General features: G+C 46.1%; 7 protein-coding genes and 1 non-coding gene across 8 annotated transcripts; 4 read left to right on the top strand and 4 right to left on the bottom strand.

Moving 5' to 3' along the window:
• Window positions 1–48: 48 nt before the first annotated feature.
• On the top strand, window positions 49–141 carry L203_104866. Its single transcript has one exon. It is a non-coding gene; the product is annotated as a tRNA-Val (tRNA).
• Window positions 142–1,162: 1,021 nt separating this feature from the next.
• On the top strand, window positions 1,163–1,898 carry L203_104865 (uncharacterized protein; the record flags this gene model as incomplete). Its single annotated transcript, XM_066214239.1, has 5 exons — window positions 1,163–1,168; window positions 1,245–1,298; window positions 1,348–1,641; window positions 1,685–1,832; window positions 1,882–1,898. The coding sequence occupies 5 exons, from the start codon at window positions 1,163–1,165 to the stop codon at window positions 1,896–1,898; spliced, it is 519 nt and encodes a 172-aa protein (XP_066070336.1).
• A 492-nt stretch (window positions 1,899–2,390) lies between these two features.
• On the top strand, window positions 2,391–3,769 carry L203_104864 (uncharacterized protein; the record flags this gene model as incomplete). The annotated part of the gene is made up of 5 exons (XM_066214238.1): window positions 2,391–2,757; window positions 2,818–2,927; window positions 2,978–3,155; window positions 3,204–3,678; window positions 3,727–3,769. 5 exons carry the CDS (start codon window positions 2,391–2,393, stop codon window positions 3,767–3,769), a joined length of 1,173 nt encoding a protein of 390 aa, XP_066070335.1.
• Window positions 3,770–3,901: 132 nt separating this feature from the next.
• Window positions 3,902–6,049, bottom strand: L203_104863 (dihydroxyacetone kinase; the record flags this gene model as incomplete). Its single annotated transcript, XM_066214237.1, has 8 exons — window positions 3,902–4,308; window positions 4,365–4,497; window positions 4,551–4,636; window positions 4,690–4,986; window positions 5,040–5,238; window positions 5,289–5,482; window positions 5,527–5,682; window positions 5,731–6,049. The coding sequence occupies 8 exons, from the start codon at window positions 6,047–6,049 to the stop codon at window positions 3,902–3,904; spliced, it is 1,791 nt and encodes a 596-aa protein (XP_066070334.1).
• A 350-nt stretch (window positions 6,050–6,399) lies between these two features.
• On the top strand, window positions 6,400–6,952 carry L203_104862 (uncharacterized protein; the record flags this gene model as incomplete). Its single annotated transcript, XM_066214236.1, has 2 exons — window positions 6,400–6,640; window positions 6,693–6,952. The coding sequence occupies 2 exons, from the start codon at window positions 6,400–6,402 to the stop codon at window positions 6,950–6,952; spliced, it is 501 nt and encodes a 166-aa protein (XP_066070333.1).
• A 191-nt stretch (window positions 6,953–7,143) lies between these two features.
• On the bottom strand, window positions 7,144–10,126 carry L203_104861 (uncharacterized protein; the record flags this gene model as incomplete). Its single annotated transcript, XM_066214235.1, has 7 exons — window positions 7,144–7,259; window positions 7,314–7,499; window positions 7,551–7,798; window positions 7,846–7,889; window positions 7,940–9,622; window positions 9,681–9,969; window positions 10,041–10,126. The coding sequence occupies 7 exons, from the start codon at window positions 10,124–10,126 to the stop codon at window positions 7,144–7,146; spliced, it is 2,652 nt and encodes an 883-aa protein (XP_066070332.1).
• Window positions 10,127–10,657: 531 nt separating this feature from the next.
• Window positions 10,658–11,679, bottom strand: L203_104860 (E3 ubiquitin ligase complex SCF subunit sconC; the record flags this gene model as incomplete). The annotated part of the gene is made up of 6 exons (XM_066214234.1): window positions 10,658–10,664; window positions 10,712–10,765; window positions 10,812–10,895; window positions 10,944–11,012; window positions 11,062–11,242; window positions 11,571–11,679. The coding sequence occupies 6 exons, from the start codon at window positions 11,677–11,679 to the stop codon at window positions 10,658–10,660; spliced, it is 504 nt and encodes a 167-aa protein (XP_066070331.1).
• A 1,188-nt stretch (window positions 11,680–12,867) lies between these two features.
• On the bottom strand, window positions 12,868–13,665 carry L203_104859 (uncharacterized protein; the record flags this gene model as incomplete). The annotated part of the gene is made up of 1 exon (XM_066214233.1): window positions 12,868–13,665. One exon carries the CDS (start codon window positions 13,663–13,665, stop codon window positions 12,868–12,870), a length of 798 nt encoding a protein of 265 aa, XP_066070330.1.
• Between the last annotated feature and the right edge of the window lie 169 nt (window positions 13,666–13,834).

The following is a 13,834-nucleotide window of genomic DNA, read 5'->3' as shown; positions in this document are numbered from 1 at the left end:
CATCGGATTTTCAGAAGATATATAAAAATCCAACCAGTCTAATATAGAATCTCATTGGCTCAGTTGGTTAGAGTGTTCGCTTCACACTTGAATTGTTCAGTGTTTCGCGAAAGGTCCTGGGTTCGATCCCCAGATGGGATATCTTTTTGTCTTTTTTCTTTTCTTTCTTTCTTTTCTTGTCCTGTGTCAATTTTGTAATGGTCAAAATTAGCGTTGGCTATACATGTCAAGTAACAAAAATATACGAATGTAGAAACGTCTAATCAAGACGGTAATTTTTTGGGTGAGGTTGAGGAATATTGGATTCAGTTGTTGAAATTAATCTCCTATTGTCACAACTCTTCCTCATTCATGATGCCTTCATGTAGCACGGAATAATATTTAACCCTAACAGTATATCAATTGAATCCATCATTGGCGGTAGGCAAGGTTTAAGGAGGGAAAAGGCATATTCTTCGCCAACTTTTGACAATACTAAGTATCCTGTCCAATCGTCTCTACCATCCACGATACAATGTGTATAATAGACTGTAAATATATCAGTTGATTGATTTGCGGCACAAGTGCTAACGACAAGGTCAACATGGTGGGCTTGATCTCAGTTATACAGCCCAGATATCGACAACAAGGTCATAGCAAGGAAGTTATAGTCGTGTACGATATGCAAAGCGGCCATTAGTACAGCTGCCTACAAACATACGACATACTATGAACAACCTCCACATCTTTTCATACACTTTGAGAATCCTTATCAGATATCTCAAATGGAGCTCCGCAGTGCCTGGCAAATTGTGATAAAAGAGGAACGTCTCTGTAATGGCAATTTTCAACGTGTTCTTTCCACAGTAGTGCCTTGTGTCCAGGTCAAGTTGGGAGATGCGGAGAGAGGCTTGGATACCATCCGTTGCTGCTCAACGGTCCCTTGAAAGATGGCAATATGACCTTCGTCATATGTGGTAATATACACGTGTACTAGATATGATGTGGAGTGTGGGTGGCTGTGGAGTACCAGTTGGATAAGAAAGTCATACGTTGGATCTTGATGACCTTGACTCATATAAGTTTTTGTTACCACTCGAAACAGCTTACCTATAAGCTAGTCAGCCTTGCCTAAAACATCCACATTCAATTACCAAAAGTTTGCATTGCTTGAAATTTAAAGATGCTCGTCAGTCGCCTTTTTCTTGCTTTTTGTCATAAAGCAAATCTTTGTCTCTTGTAACCAGGTCTGACTCTGTAATTAGCTTGAAAAGAAGGAATCAGTACTTGAAATTGTCAAAGACTTGCAAAAAAGCATCGTAAGTTACTCTTGAGTATGCTGGTCAAATGTCATTCACACAGTCATAGGTTGCGCCCGTTAGTACGCTCAACAAGCCTGACGTCTCCAAGGACGCCGCTGCCAATGCTCTTGGCTCTATACGAGATGCCATAAATTCTGCAGCGTCATCCATTCCAACCACCTCTGCACCCGATGCTCGCGCAGTCATCGACCGTGGCGTCCAAGGTGGTGTCGACGAGCTTAGCAAGCTTACCAAGAGAGACGACCTTCAACAAGTTGGCGAGGTTTTGGCCAAAGTTATCGAGGACGTTGTCAAGACTGTGGAACAGCTGGCAGATGACTTGAAAGGGCTTCCTCTCATTGTGGGTGTCTTTGTCTCTGCCGATGCCAGCTGACATTGCCTAGGGTGCCATTATCGCCAGCATTGACGGTGGTTTGCATACCCTTTTGCTTGGGATCGAGATTGTTCTCAAGGGCGTGATCCAAATTCTCCAGGGTCTTCTTTCCGGCATCAGCGATCTTCTTAGCCAGTTTGGTAAAGGCCTCCTCGCTGGTGTGTTTGTTTGACAGTACTCTAATTGCAAGTCTGATTTTGATCGTAGGGGTCATTCTTGGATAAATCAAGAGTTTCTTTGCTAGCTCAGCACTGCGTTACCAATCCTCAAGATGACCAATTGTCCATTCCCTCTCCTAACCACCAATATGAAGCCGTTAGGTCAAATGATAGCATGTAAATTTTTACCTTTATCAATCCGCTGTTGCTCAAACGTTATCCTACCATGTAACAATGCGAGAGCCAGACCAGGTATTTGTACGCATTGCTGGCCGCTTAAGCTGCTGTAAGAATGTACGTAGGTAGGGGTCATTAACGGTTGTGTCTTTGCAGCATAATACTAAAGATAATACGGATGACTGTATAAGAAAGAAAGACAAAGAAAGAAAATGATAAGATTGAAATTCACCTCAAGACGTTACAAAATAATTATTTATTTCTCTTTACTTTATCTTTTATTAATCCTTTTTTTTTTAATTTTTTGATTCTTTAATTCATTACGTTTCTTCTCTCTCTATTCTTTACTTCATCTCACCACTCGCCAAATGCTTGTCAGCGATGTTCCAGTCCCGTAATGCCGATGCCCACGCATCGTCGCCTCCGTCTTTTCCTCATTCCATTGTCCAAATACCTGTCCAATTCCATTCCATGGTAGCAGGCGCAGGCGCAGGTCTGGTATCATCAATAGTGACTTGTCCGCTCGATGTGGTCAAGACAAAACTGCAAGCTCAAGCTATTTCTAGACATGCTCATGGCTACGAATCGGTTGAAGTCATTGTCAAGAATATCTGGAGGTCTAGAGGGTTTAGGGGGTTCTATACCGGCCTGGGGCCAACATTGGCAGGATACTTGCCAACATGGGGGATCTATTTCACGGTGTATGATATGGTGAAGGATAATTTGGGATCATGGGCGGCACACAGTGGTGGGTATCATGCCCTGTGAGGTCGTTTGCCCTATTGCTGGAGGCTGATGAGTGACGAAGGGGTTCCAATAGCAAACACCTCTGTAGTTCATATTATTGCAGCCATGACTGCAGGCGCCTCTGGTACATGTATGACTAGTCCACTATGGGTGATCAAAACTCGATTCATGGTACGTACAGTCAAGTTTGCGTTGAGCGTTTGCTGATCCATCACTTAAAGGCTCAAGCAGGCTTACCACTTGACCAAGCACGATATCGAAATACTCTGGAAGCAATCGTAGACATTTACAGACACGAGGGATTGAGGGCTTTCTATAAAGGTTTATTACCATCATTGTTGGGTGTCAGCCATGTCGCGGTGCAATTTCCATTATACGAAAAAGCCAAGTCCTGGGCAGGTGAGTCTCAACGCAGTAAAGGCATGTCTCGTTGACAGTGTATCCAAGATGATGGCTCAAACGGAGACCACTCTTCTTTATCGCCATCCACCATTCTCATTTGCTCTGCCTTTTCAAAAATGGTTGCTTCATTAGCAACCTACCCACACGAAGTTCTCCGGACCCGTCTTCAAATACGCAAATCTTCGGGAGCAACTGCAACTTCATCCGTCAACGCTTCTCAAGCTTCTTATCGGCCTTTTCCCGTGCCTTCAGTGCTTGCATCTCCACCATTGGCTGATGTTTACTCGCCGCCATTGAATACCTCGACTCAGACGCTGATAGCCCCGCCAAGATCACAGTCTTTGCCACGCATAACAGGAAGCAAAAGACCAGGATGGCAATTATGGCACAAGCCAAAAGAAGGCGGTGTCATCGAAACATTTATCACAATAAGAAAGCAGGATGGCTGGAGAGGATTTTATAGAGGACTGTCAATCAATCTGGTTAGAACGGTGCCAAGCAGTGCTGTGACGATGTTAACGTAAGTTGCTATGGTCAAGTATACTTGTTGAGCTAATGGTATGCACAGATACGAACTTATTATGCGTAGATTGTCTTTACCCACATTATGAATGTGCATCTGTATCATGGAGATATGAGAACGTCCATTTTGTATGCAATCTTGGGCTAGAAAATAGAGTATCAAATACTGAACAAACAGTGAATTGCATGCCAATAATGCCCTTACATATATGGGAGAAAATCTAATTAGTATAAGCTTTGAGGATTCCTTCAGCTACCGTTACAAACGCCATGGCTCCTGGATCAGGAGGCATTTCGCCTTCCAACTGTCCTACATATGTTGCTCTTCCAAGCTTCGCCTGCAGATCAACGGTACTCTCTCCGCCAATTCTACAAGCTTCCGTGGCTTTTCTCAAATCACCTGTCGTTGCGAGCGTCTCTCCAAATGGAATGAGAGCGTCCATAACCGTACGGTGGCCAACACGCGCAGCAGTTCGGGCTTTGAGAGTTTCGAGGGCACTAGAAGTAATCTTGCCAAAGAAGGCAGGGGTCACTTCTGTCTGGCCAGAAGAGGTAGCGTCGATGAGAGCAGTGGTGAGACCGGCCAGGAAGATAGAAAAGATGGCACCCAATGTACCTCCCATGGAACCTACGGATTGATTGGTTTAGTGTTCTGAATTTTCTAATGTAACAGTTGGAACTCACCATCGATTACTTCTGTCAGAACGCGGAAAAACTTGACCAAGTCGCCATCTGACCCCAGGCCGTCTTTAAGCGCTTTAAGAGTTGCTTTGGCACCAAGAGCACAAGTTTCACCGCAGTCGCCATCGCCCACAATCTGTCAAGTTGTGATGAGACTAGGCAAGTTTAACAGGCTACAGATTGACTTGCCGTGTCCCATTTGGTCAATCGTGGTTCAATCTCCAACACATCCTCAGCAGCTTGCTTCATAGCCCTGAGGATAAATTCCTTGTCGCCTGTTGCGATGGACATACTCAGTTTTATAAAACCTTTTTGAGAAAGAACTAACCGTATATTGGCGGGCCACTGGCCTCAATTTCCTTTTCTTCTTCTTGAACATCCACAAACGCATCTTCTCGTTTCCTTCCCTTCAAGCTATCTGGTACTGGGTAGATCTGACTGGTAGCCGGCCAAGCCACAGAGTTGTGTGGAGCATCGAGTAGTTGGAGAAGCTGAGAGACAGAGGTAGATGAACATTCGTCTGTCACATTTGTAAGGTTTAGAAGGGAGAGGGAGATGCCAGGCATGTTCATTGAGCCCATAAAAGTGCCGTTGAGAATGCGAACTGGGATGATATTGCGAGATTCTGAAGGCAAACGCCGTCACAAAGTGCTTTAATCCCAACCAAAATTGACTTACCCAGCTGAACAAGAACCTCGTCTACTACGGCACCCATCTCGAGTACACTCATGCCACCCTGGTTGTTGACAAGCAACACAAGATCGTCGCCATCTTTAAACTCGACATACGATCTTTCAGGGTCATCTTGCTTAAGCAAGAGATCCAACAGCTTGCCGATGAGCACGTCAGGAGGTGGCTGGGCCAAGTTGAATACACCCTTTGTGAATCCTACATCAATACAAGCCCACACGTAGAGAAAAGACTAACCGTTTCGTTATGCAACCCCAACCCAATCTCCACTCTCCCTTCAGGAATATGCCATTCACCAGACCGACCTGGCACGTGGCAGTGATCGAGAGCCATACAAATTGAAGCAGTATTTGTGGAAATGGATCGACCGAGTACCACAAGATCTTCAAACGGCAGGTCGGCCTCAGAACCAGCTCCTAGAATCTTGCACACTGTGCGTGTATCAGCCAACACACCCAAAACACGCCGTACGCACCCAAAGTGATACCAGCCAGACACCTTCTCCCAACATACTTGCCTCGAGACTTGGGCACAGAGACGTCGTCGCCCACCACGACCAACTCTACATTCTTGAGACCAGCAGATTGGGCCATCAACTTGGCGAGACCAAAGTGAAGGTTATCGCCCGTGTCTATAGCCATTGTCACTATACGCCCCCACAACCCATACACGTGCTTACAATTCGTAATGATCAAAATCGTCCCCTTGTCACTGTGTACCCTCTTGATAGCCTCCCCGACCTGCCTCGCACTGGGACTCGCAAACACGTCTCCAGCCACACTGGCCGACAGCAAGCCTTTACCGACAAAACCCACCGTGCCAGGCTCATGGCCTGACCCGCCGCCACAGATTAGCGACACCTTGGACGCATCATGGTCAGCGCGGTAGACAATTTTGAGTGAGGGAATCAGCGCGAGGTAAGGGTGGGAAGCAACCAGTCCTCGCAGAGAGCGAAAGACGAGCGTCTTGTGGTCTGGGAAGATGTGTCTGTCCGTCATAGTCTTGGGACTTCCAGTTGGAGTTTTCAAAGTTGCAAGTATAAAAGAGAAAGAGAAATACAATTAACATTCCGGAAAGATAAAATAGCCAAAGCCAGTGGATGGCCTCCACTCTTCGGCATGATTCGGTAACTCGGCCGGATCCTGGGGACCCGGATCTGTCGGCTCTTCTGGAATCTCAGGCACACGAATACCCAGCGGCGACCGCCGACATCGCTATCTTCCCGACATTGTTCCGAAAATCTTTTTCGGCCCGATATCTAGTGGAGGTGGTTCTGAGAGATTAATGGTTTTCTTAAAGTCTATTAAAATTGCAATCTTACTTTATTATTAGTCAAGGAACAAATACAATGGCTCAACCACCGTATACAATTGTGATGGCCTGCGACGATGCAGGCCACGAGTACAAGTCTACGCTAAAAGCCTTGCTCGAGGCGGATAAGCGGGTCAAGAACGTCATTGACGTTGGCGTGCACAAGGAAGAATCTACAGGCAAGGTGGAAAAGACAGCTTATCCACATGTCGCTGTGGACGCTGCGAGGAAGATTACCAAGGGCGAGGCTGACAGAGGCTTGCTTATCTGTGGGACAGGTAGGTTGTATGTGTGAGAAGCTGTGGTAATGGTGTGTAGGAATGGGCGTAGCCATCTCTGCCAACAAAGTGCCGGGTATTCGAGCTTCAGTTGCCCATGACTCATTTTCTGTTGAGCGTCTTATCAAATCCAACAATGCTCAGATCCTCTGCCTGGGCCAGAGAGTGATTGGTATCGAAGTTGCCAAAAAGCTCGTTTCCGAGTGGCTTGGACATGTATTTGACCCAACAAGCGCCAGCAACGAAAAGGTTAAGGTTATTCATGACTATGATGGCTATGAGTATGAAGCTGTGCCTGGTGGGTGCAACTAAGAATGCGGAAAGCAGTATAGGACAAGATGGGTAAAAATTGCACTATCACATACATGTACAAGTACAGCCATTTCAAAGGCCGAATTGCAAACCTTGAGATACCAAAAAACTAAAAGACCTAGATGTGTCAACACTCCAAACGGCGAGAATCGAATCTGATTATATTCTCAATTTTGGTTATTATGATGCTGTTACTGATCGTTCCGGTTGGTTGCCAACAACCTTTCCAAATCAAAACTGTCTGCTGGTGCAAACGACATATTTTCTACAGTATAGCCTGGCATGAGGTCTGAAAGCCAAAGGGGTGCTGATAGAAATTATGTCAAACAAGCCCAAATGTGAGGAATTTTCAAACACTTACTGAGCGTATTAGCACTCGATGCTCGCTCGCTCCGAGCAATTGCGTCTCGTAATGAAGTATCTGTAGGAGGTCCAACACTCTGCGGGTGATGCGGATCGGTGGTGAATCGTTTCAAGAGCCCCTTGTCTGGTAAAGATATAAAGGTCTTTTTACGTGCCTTTTCGCTTGGTCTTTGAAAACCGGAACCTACACAATTTCGTCAGTCATGTCGGTAACTCGACAGCCACAGTCACCAACGCTTTTCTAGTAATGCCGACACATGTGATACCCCTGCCCAGTATTCTTCCATCTTGTATATGGCATTGAGAAGTGTTGTGAAATTTTGTTTGGCAATGGAAAGCATCAATATATCTTGCAAGTTGGTATGGTTGCTGTGAGGATTGTTTGGGTAGAGACGAGTATCGTCATCAGAGGGGAACAGTGGCGTACTCATTGTTGGGTCCATTGTAGATTGTAATGAACGCATCTCGTGTATGAAGGCCATTCTGTGAGATATGTTAGATAATTTTACAGAGATAAGAAAGCTTCTCACGCTGCAACAAATACAGGTTGACTGAGAAAGCCGCCCGAATTGGTCTTTCACCGCTCATCAGCCAAGTTCCTTGCACGTCAAAACATTTACTCACATAACTCGACGAATCAACCAAATCTGCAAATACCATGCACTCCACAATCTGCCTTGAACTGGCCAAACTCAATTGCACATTCCTCTGCATACTCTTATTCAATGGCGTCTCCATCCCACTAGGGCTCTTGAGCAGCTCTGGATGATATATTAAAACTAACACTGCATTTACCCATAAGTGAAGAGCAAGATAGGTTCCTGAATGACCTCGAACGTGTTGATGCTTGAAATTATCAGCACTCCATTTCAATGATGGCGGAAGGTTTGAATAGAATGTGACGAGACGGAGTTGAAGCTCTTCTAACAGTTCTGGTAATGGTTCCGGCGTCTGCACCAATGTAAGAGCTCGACCGCGACGACCATTGAGAACATTCGAGATACGACCAACAATGACCATGAGTTTGACCAAGTGAGCAAATGGTACTGGCTCAACAGATTCATGAGGTGAACTTGGGAAATCTCTGGCCGAGTCCGGAAAGAAATCTACATCTGTCGGCAGGGGAATCTCAATAATATCTTCGGGTATACCAGGAGGCCTGCCCATGCCAAAAGTTATAACTCGATCTGTAACAAACAATGCCCAGAAAAGCAGCCTGATGCGAGCGAGATGACTAGGGGATTCGTATATTTCTGAAATCTCATGCACACCGAGGTCAATGGCCATCCGATTAGCAATACCTGTAAATTGCCACAAGCCGCTCTCAGAGTTAAGGCCATAATTCGCCCAAGACAGATAAAGTAGGCCGGTAAGAGCATCGTGGGTGGGAAGGTGTAAGAGTGGGGCGACAAGCTCTTGAGCTTTGGCGATAAACGGGGCGGAAGCTTGTGCAGGATCTCTGGCGTCTGGACTGAATCTTGCCCCAAGACTACACATGCAACATGCAAGGAACTGGCTCATTGTACCCGTTTCAAACCTTTCCATCATGCGGTTGTAACTGCTATTTGGAAAGTGTTGGCTTTGATGTTTGAAGAACAGGGCAAATAGCGGTCGCCAGACATGTTCGTGAGGCATACCGGTAGAATCAAACAAGTCTTGGGAGATAAGAGGCGAATCAACCAAGGGAGAGTCATGTCCCAGTTGGATAGCGCTATGGTGAGGAGATGAGGCAGTTTGGTCCCGGCGTTGAAGTTTAAGACTGATCCGATTAATACCAGGTCGAATAGCTGTGGATCCCACAAATCGGTAATAAAACAATTCCAAATCACCATCCTCTTCTGGGTTTCCTGTGATGAATGCAGATTGGCTTTCCAACGCACTGGCAAGTCTCAAATTGTTATTGGGTGACCATTCACCTAAAAAACCCATTCCACCACTAATCGTACCATTTCCAAGAGGTACCTTCCCCCCATTACTTGTAGATGGTACCATATGCATTGAAGGTGGCAGCATTTCCCTTCTGTTGGACATCGTGACTGGCTGCTGATGCTGTATTCCTGGTGTAGCATTACCCATAGTCAAAGTCGCTCCGGGATGGCGAGTCATTTGAGGAAACTGGGACACATTAACAGGAGCTGTATCAGTGCTGGTTGAAGCACTATTAGGCACAGTATCGAGAGGAAAAGTAGCAAGATCAGGAGGCCACATGTAATGCGAAGATGAAGCTGGATGAGTCAGTGGGTATGCTGGATGTCCTTGAATCCCAAAGTTTGATAAATCCTGGTCATTGGAGTCGACATAAAAGTTCTGGATATGGCATACACATTAGCGCCTGCTCAATATATTCCACTATTCACTCTGGTACCTTGACAGGCATCTTTGTCCTTACCTGTTGACTTGGTCCCGGCGCCATCCTCTCTGCTCTTCTGGCTTCCTCCATCTCCTTTTTTGTCCGCTTCTTGGCTCTTGCTGCAGGCCACTCACACTCAACATTGGCTTTCATACACACTTCGCATCTCGGCTTTGTTCCGCTACACCTCACACGTTTTCCACGACAGTAGAAACAGGCGAGAAGGACTCGGCTGTTCTCATTTTTGGAAGTGTCAAAAGAGCCACGACGACGTTTACCTTCTGGTAGGTCGTTGGAGTCGTTACTAGAGTGGGAGCGCGAGTAAGTATCTGCAGAATTTCTACATGCCTGGATGGTAACCCACAAAAGACTTACATGATGGATGGATCAATAGTCGATTCTCCTGGGCCCTCGCTCTTTGGTTCTGCAGGAGACAAACTCGCTGGTTCTTGTCCTTCCATGCTCAGCACACTATACAGTGTATGGTTGCGTCCGCTGCACAAGGATACAAAGGGATGTTTGGATCTTACAGTATTAAAAAGAGGAAAATAATAAAATGATAATTAAAAACTAACCAGTGAAAACAAAAATAATACAAAGTATTTGGCACTTTGCTTCCTTTGTAAGAATCCAATTATAATTCTGAGAAGGCCATTTACTAAAAATTCACAACTCTGCCATTTATACAAACAATAACCAAACTGGACGAGCCAGACGTTGTGTATCACTATCCAAGACTAACTCGTCAGAGTACATGCACGCAGAAAGATTTATTAGACATTAGAAGCTGCTGTTTTGCCTACTGCGAGCTCTCACTATGCCGCATTGAAAGCTACGCAATTTCTGCATGAGTGATTGCTAAAATGTGGAAACGAAAGAAAACTATGAAACGAAAGAAGACTATGAAACGCGAAAGAAGGAATCAAAACCGGAATTCGTAGATGAGAGTGTGTGCCCAACAAAGTTGATAAGAGTACATTTGATGCATTAGTTTATCGGCTGGACAGATCAGTGGAAAATAACAATGGCGTAAGGACTCGACTCACTCCTCGGCCCACTCATTCTCCTTTCGGATCTGCTCCTCTTCCTCGGGAGTGAAGCTGCTATAGAGTCAGCGCAGAAGGGGATATTATAAAGCGGACTTACTCGTTAGTAATATTGAAGAGCTTTCGAATCTCCTCGGGAGTCTTGCCCTTGATCATATTGGCTACAGTTTTGCAACCAACATCGCTGCATGGGAGATTGAGTAAAAGCTTATGCAGGACAGATATTGCTTACAGAAGGGGTTTAATGTCGAGGTAGTTGGCAGCAAGGATGATCTCAAAAAGCATTTCCTGGTCGACTTGACTATACGAATGTTAGCACAGGCTATCAAGAAGCCGGAGCAACAACTTGCATCCATCGGGCGTCCCACTCGGGAATATCGCCAGTCTTTCTTCTAGAGTCATCGGCATCGCTAGCATCGGCGGCAGGAAGAGGATCATTCTTGTGGTGGTCGCACCATTCGAGGATCTTGGTAAGGACAGTAGAAGAGACGTTGGGAAGGGGAATGGGCATTCCTTCTTGTTCGCCAAGGTCTGCAAAAGGGGTCAGCAACTGAAGCTTTGAGTATGCTATAGCAAGGGGGCATATGAATGAGATCAAACAGTATCCTACGCCTATAAATGGCCGACTCCTCATATAAACCCATAACCAGAGTAGGAACATGCTTCGCCTATATTTCACTGCCTTAAACATTAAAGAAGATGAAGCAGCTCGACAGAAAAACCGCAATGTTACCCAACAAAACGATAAAGCGCCAGGACTCGAACGCTACCCTATATATCCTGTAGCGTAGCAATCTCCGCGCCAAAGTAGCAAAGACGCAATCCCAATGCCTCCTCGCAGTACCACCAACGCACTCACCTTCCAACATGGTCTTTATCATGGCAGATCGTTCAGCGACAATCTTTTCGACTGTGAATTGTTCATCGTCGGAAGTGGTGAGGAGGACAGTCTGTTTCTTCTCGGCCATGGTGTATAGTGCTGAACGTTGGCCGTGGTCTAATGGATATGTTGTGAATACGATTGAAAAAAAGTAAATTAAGAAAGAAGAGAATGTTGTGGGAATACAATACAATAGTAAAGCAAGTGTCATCTCAAATAATGTGGATATGGCCGCGTGCCTAACCTTATTTGCGTGCCTAATGAATCACTTGTCTTTGATGCAACCATTTTACCAATACAACCTTTCACTTTTTACTTTCAACCATGTACTTTTTACTTTCTACCATGTACTTTTTACTTTCTACGAGACAAGCAAGATGATTTTGATTATAGCTGCTGGCAATTCAATACGATACATGAACTTCTACCCACCATACGCAGCATCCAACTCTCCATCTGCGTTGAGAGGAACAATGAAGATAAGACGAAGGAGAGCCAAGCCAAAATCTATTGGGATCTTGGGACGCCTTCTCGGTATTCTTCCAAGAGCCATCTATCCTGTAGTATTGTCTGACTGAGGAAAAGTAATGACATATAGAATGGTTGCTGTCCTGCAAGTCATTTTATGTAAAAGACCAAGTTCAGCGGCTCTTGAGTCACATTCGGCTTATTCAATCAGTAAGTCATTTTACATATAGAATATGGAGACCTGTGAAATTGACGCTGAAAATGACAGCCTTTGGCGTCGGAAACGGCTGCTTTTCCACCTGTAACTTTGGACGGCGAGCCGTCGCTTGACCACCGCCGCCCTGTACCGCCCTCTATTCTGAATATTGGACATTACAACTTTCGTCGTTGGGCCGCAAATGAAGTCAATCGTGAGTCATTCCTGTGCACAATCCTTGAAAACGTTATCACCCTATCTATGGAGGGCTTGTCAGATATCCACATGCCTATCCCCAATATGCTCCACGTATATCTGTCACTTATTACTTATTTTCTGACACAATTCCTGTACTTGGACAATCTCCGGTCTTTACCGCTCCCAATGTACAGTGCTGACGCACTTACACTTGGGTTTTTGTTTGTATACTGGGCTGCCATCCAGAATGTCTCCATAGGTTGTAAATCCTACTATGAAAAGTCTTTTTCGCTAACCTATAAAATCGACTCTTGGATATCGTTTCTCTACGTAACAAGCACCACAATGACTAGAAATCCAACGGTGGACAAGCGTAGACACCAAGAAAGGAGAACAGGGGCCCAACCTGGCCAATTACTTCCAGCATAATATCTCCCCATGCAACAGCCCGAACCACGCCTGTTCATCCTCGACAAACTCTCTCCATCCCTTGGAAAGGTTTTCCAACTCCTCCTCTGTGGCATACCCTTCCTTGACAGCCGTCTTCGCCAAGCCCGAAGACCGCACCCTTTCTGCCATCGATCCACCCCAATACTGTCTCTCCTCCGGCTTACTAAAGCACCACGACCCAGTGCTCTTCCTAATATTCGCCCGACCAAATCCCGCCTCTTCGGCCCAGACATGAATATGCCGTCCAGGATGCGGATTCCCGCCTTTTGCCTTTCCCATCCGTTGCGTGAGGTCGAGCCAGCTGTCAATCCCGCGATTTTCTGGGTACCAGATCATAGACGCGGATTCCCTTGCTGCGACGATTCCACCGCGTTTCACGACACGCCTCATCTCGCATAACGCCTTGACAGGATCGGCAATATGTTGCAGCACCTGATGCACATGAACAATATCAAAGGTGTTATCCGGGAACTCGAGCGCGTGGATGTCGCCGAGCCTGAAATCGACGTTGGTGACGCCTTGCGAGGCGGCCAGGCGTCGAGCCTGGTCGAGCGGACCGGGGACGGGTTCGATCCCAGTGACTTGACCCTGGTTGGCACGGCGGGCAAAGTCAACGCTGATTGACCCGGGACCACACCCAATGTCGAGGATGTGGGACGTCGGAGTGATGTGTGGTAGGAGGTAGGTGGCGGAGTTGGACGCTGTGCGCCAACTGTGGGTTTGGAGGACAGAAGAGGAGTGGTCGGTTGTGTAGACAGCCATTTTTCCTTTTCGGTTTGGCTTGGTCGAGCTGGTAATGATGTGCTTTGGCAAGATTGGATCAAATGCAGTTTATATAGACATACTCAAATGTCGGGGTGACAACCACGATCGGAATTCCGAATCCGACTTTCCGAGGTGACTAACCACTCGACGCGAGATGAACAGCACA

The sequence above is a fragment of the Cryptococcus depauperatus genome, chromosome 6 (genome assembly GCF_001720195.1).
Source record: "Cryptococcus depauperatus CBS 7841 chromosome 6, complete sequence".
Classification (NCBI taxonomy): Eukaryota; Fungi; Basidiomycota; class Tremellomycetes; order Tremellales; family Cryptococcaceae; genus Cryptococcus; species Cryptococcus depauperatus.
The sequence above is the reverse complement of the archived record's forward strand: the minus strand, read 5'-3'. Positions and strand labels throughout refer to the sequence as shown.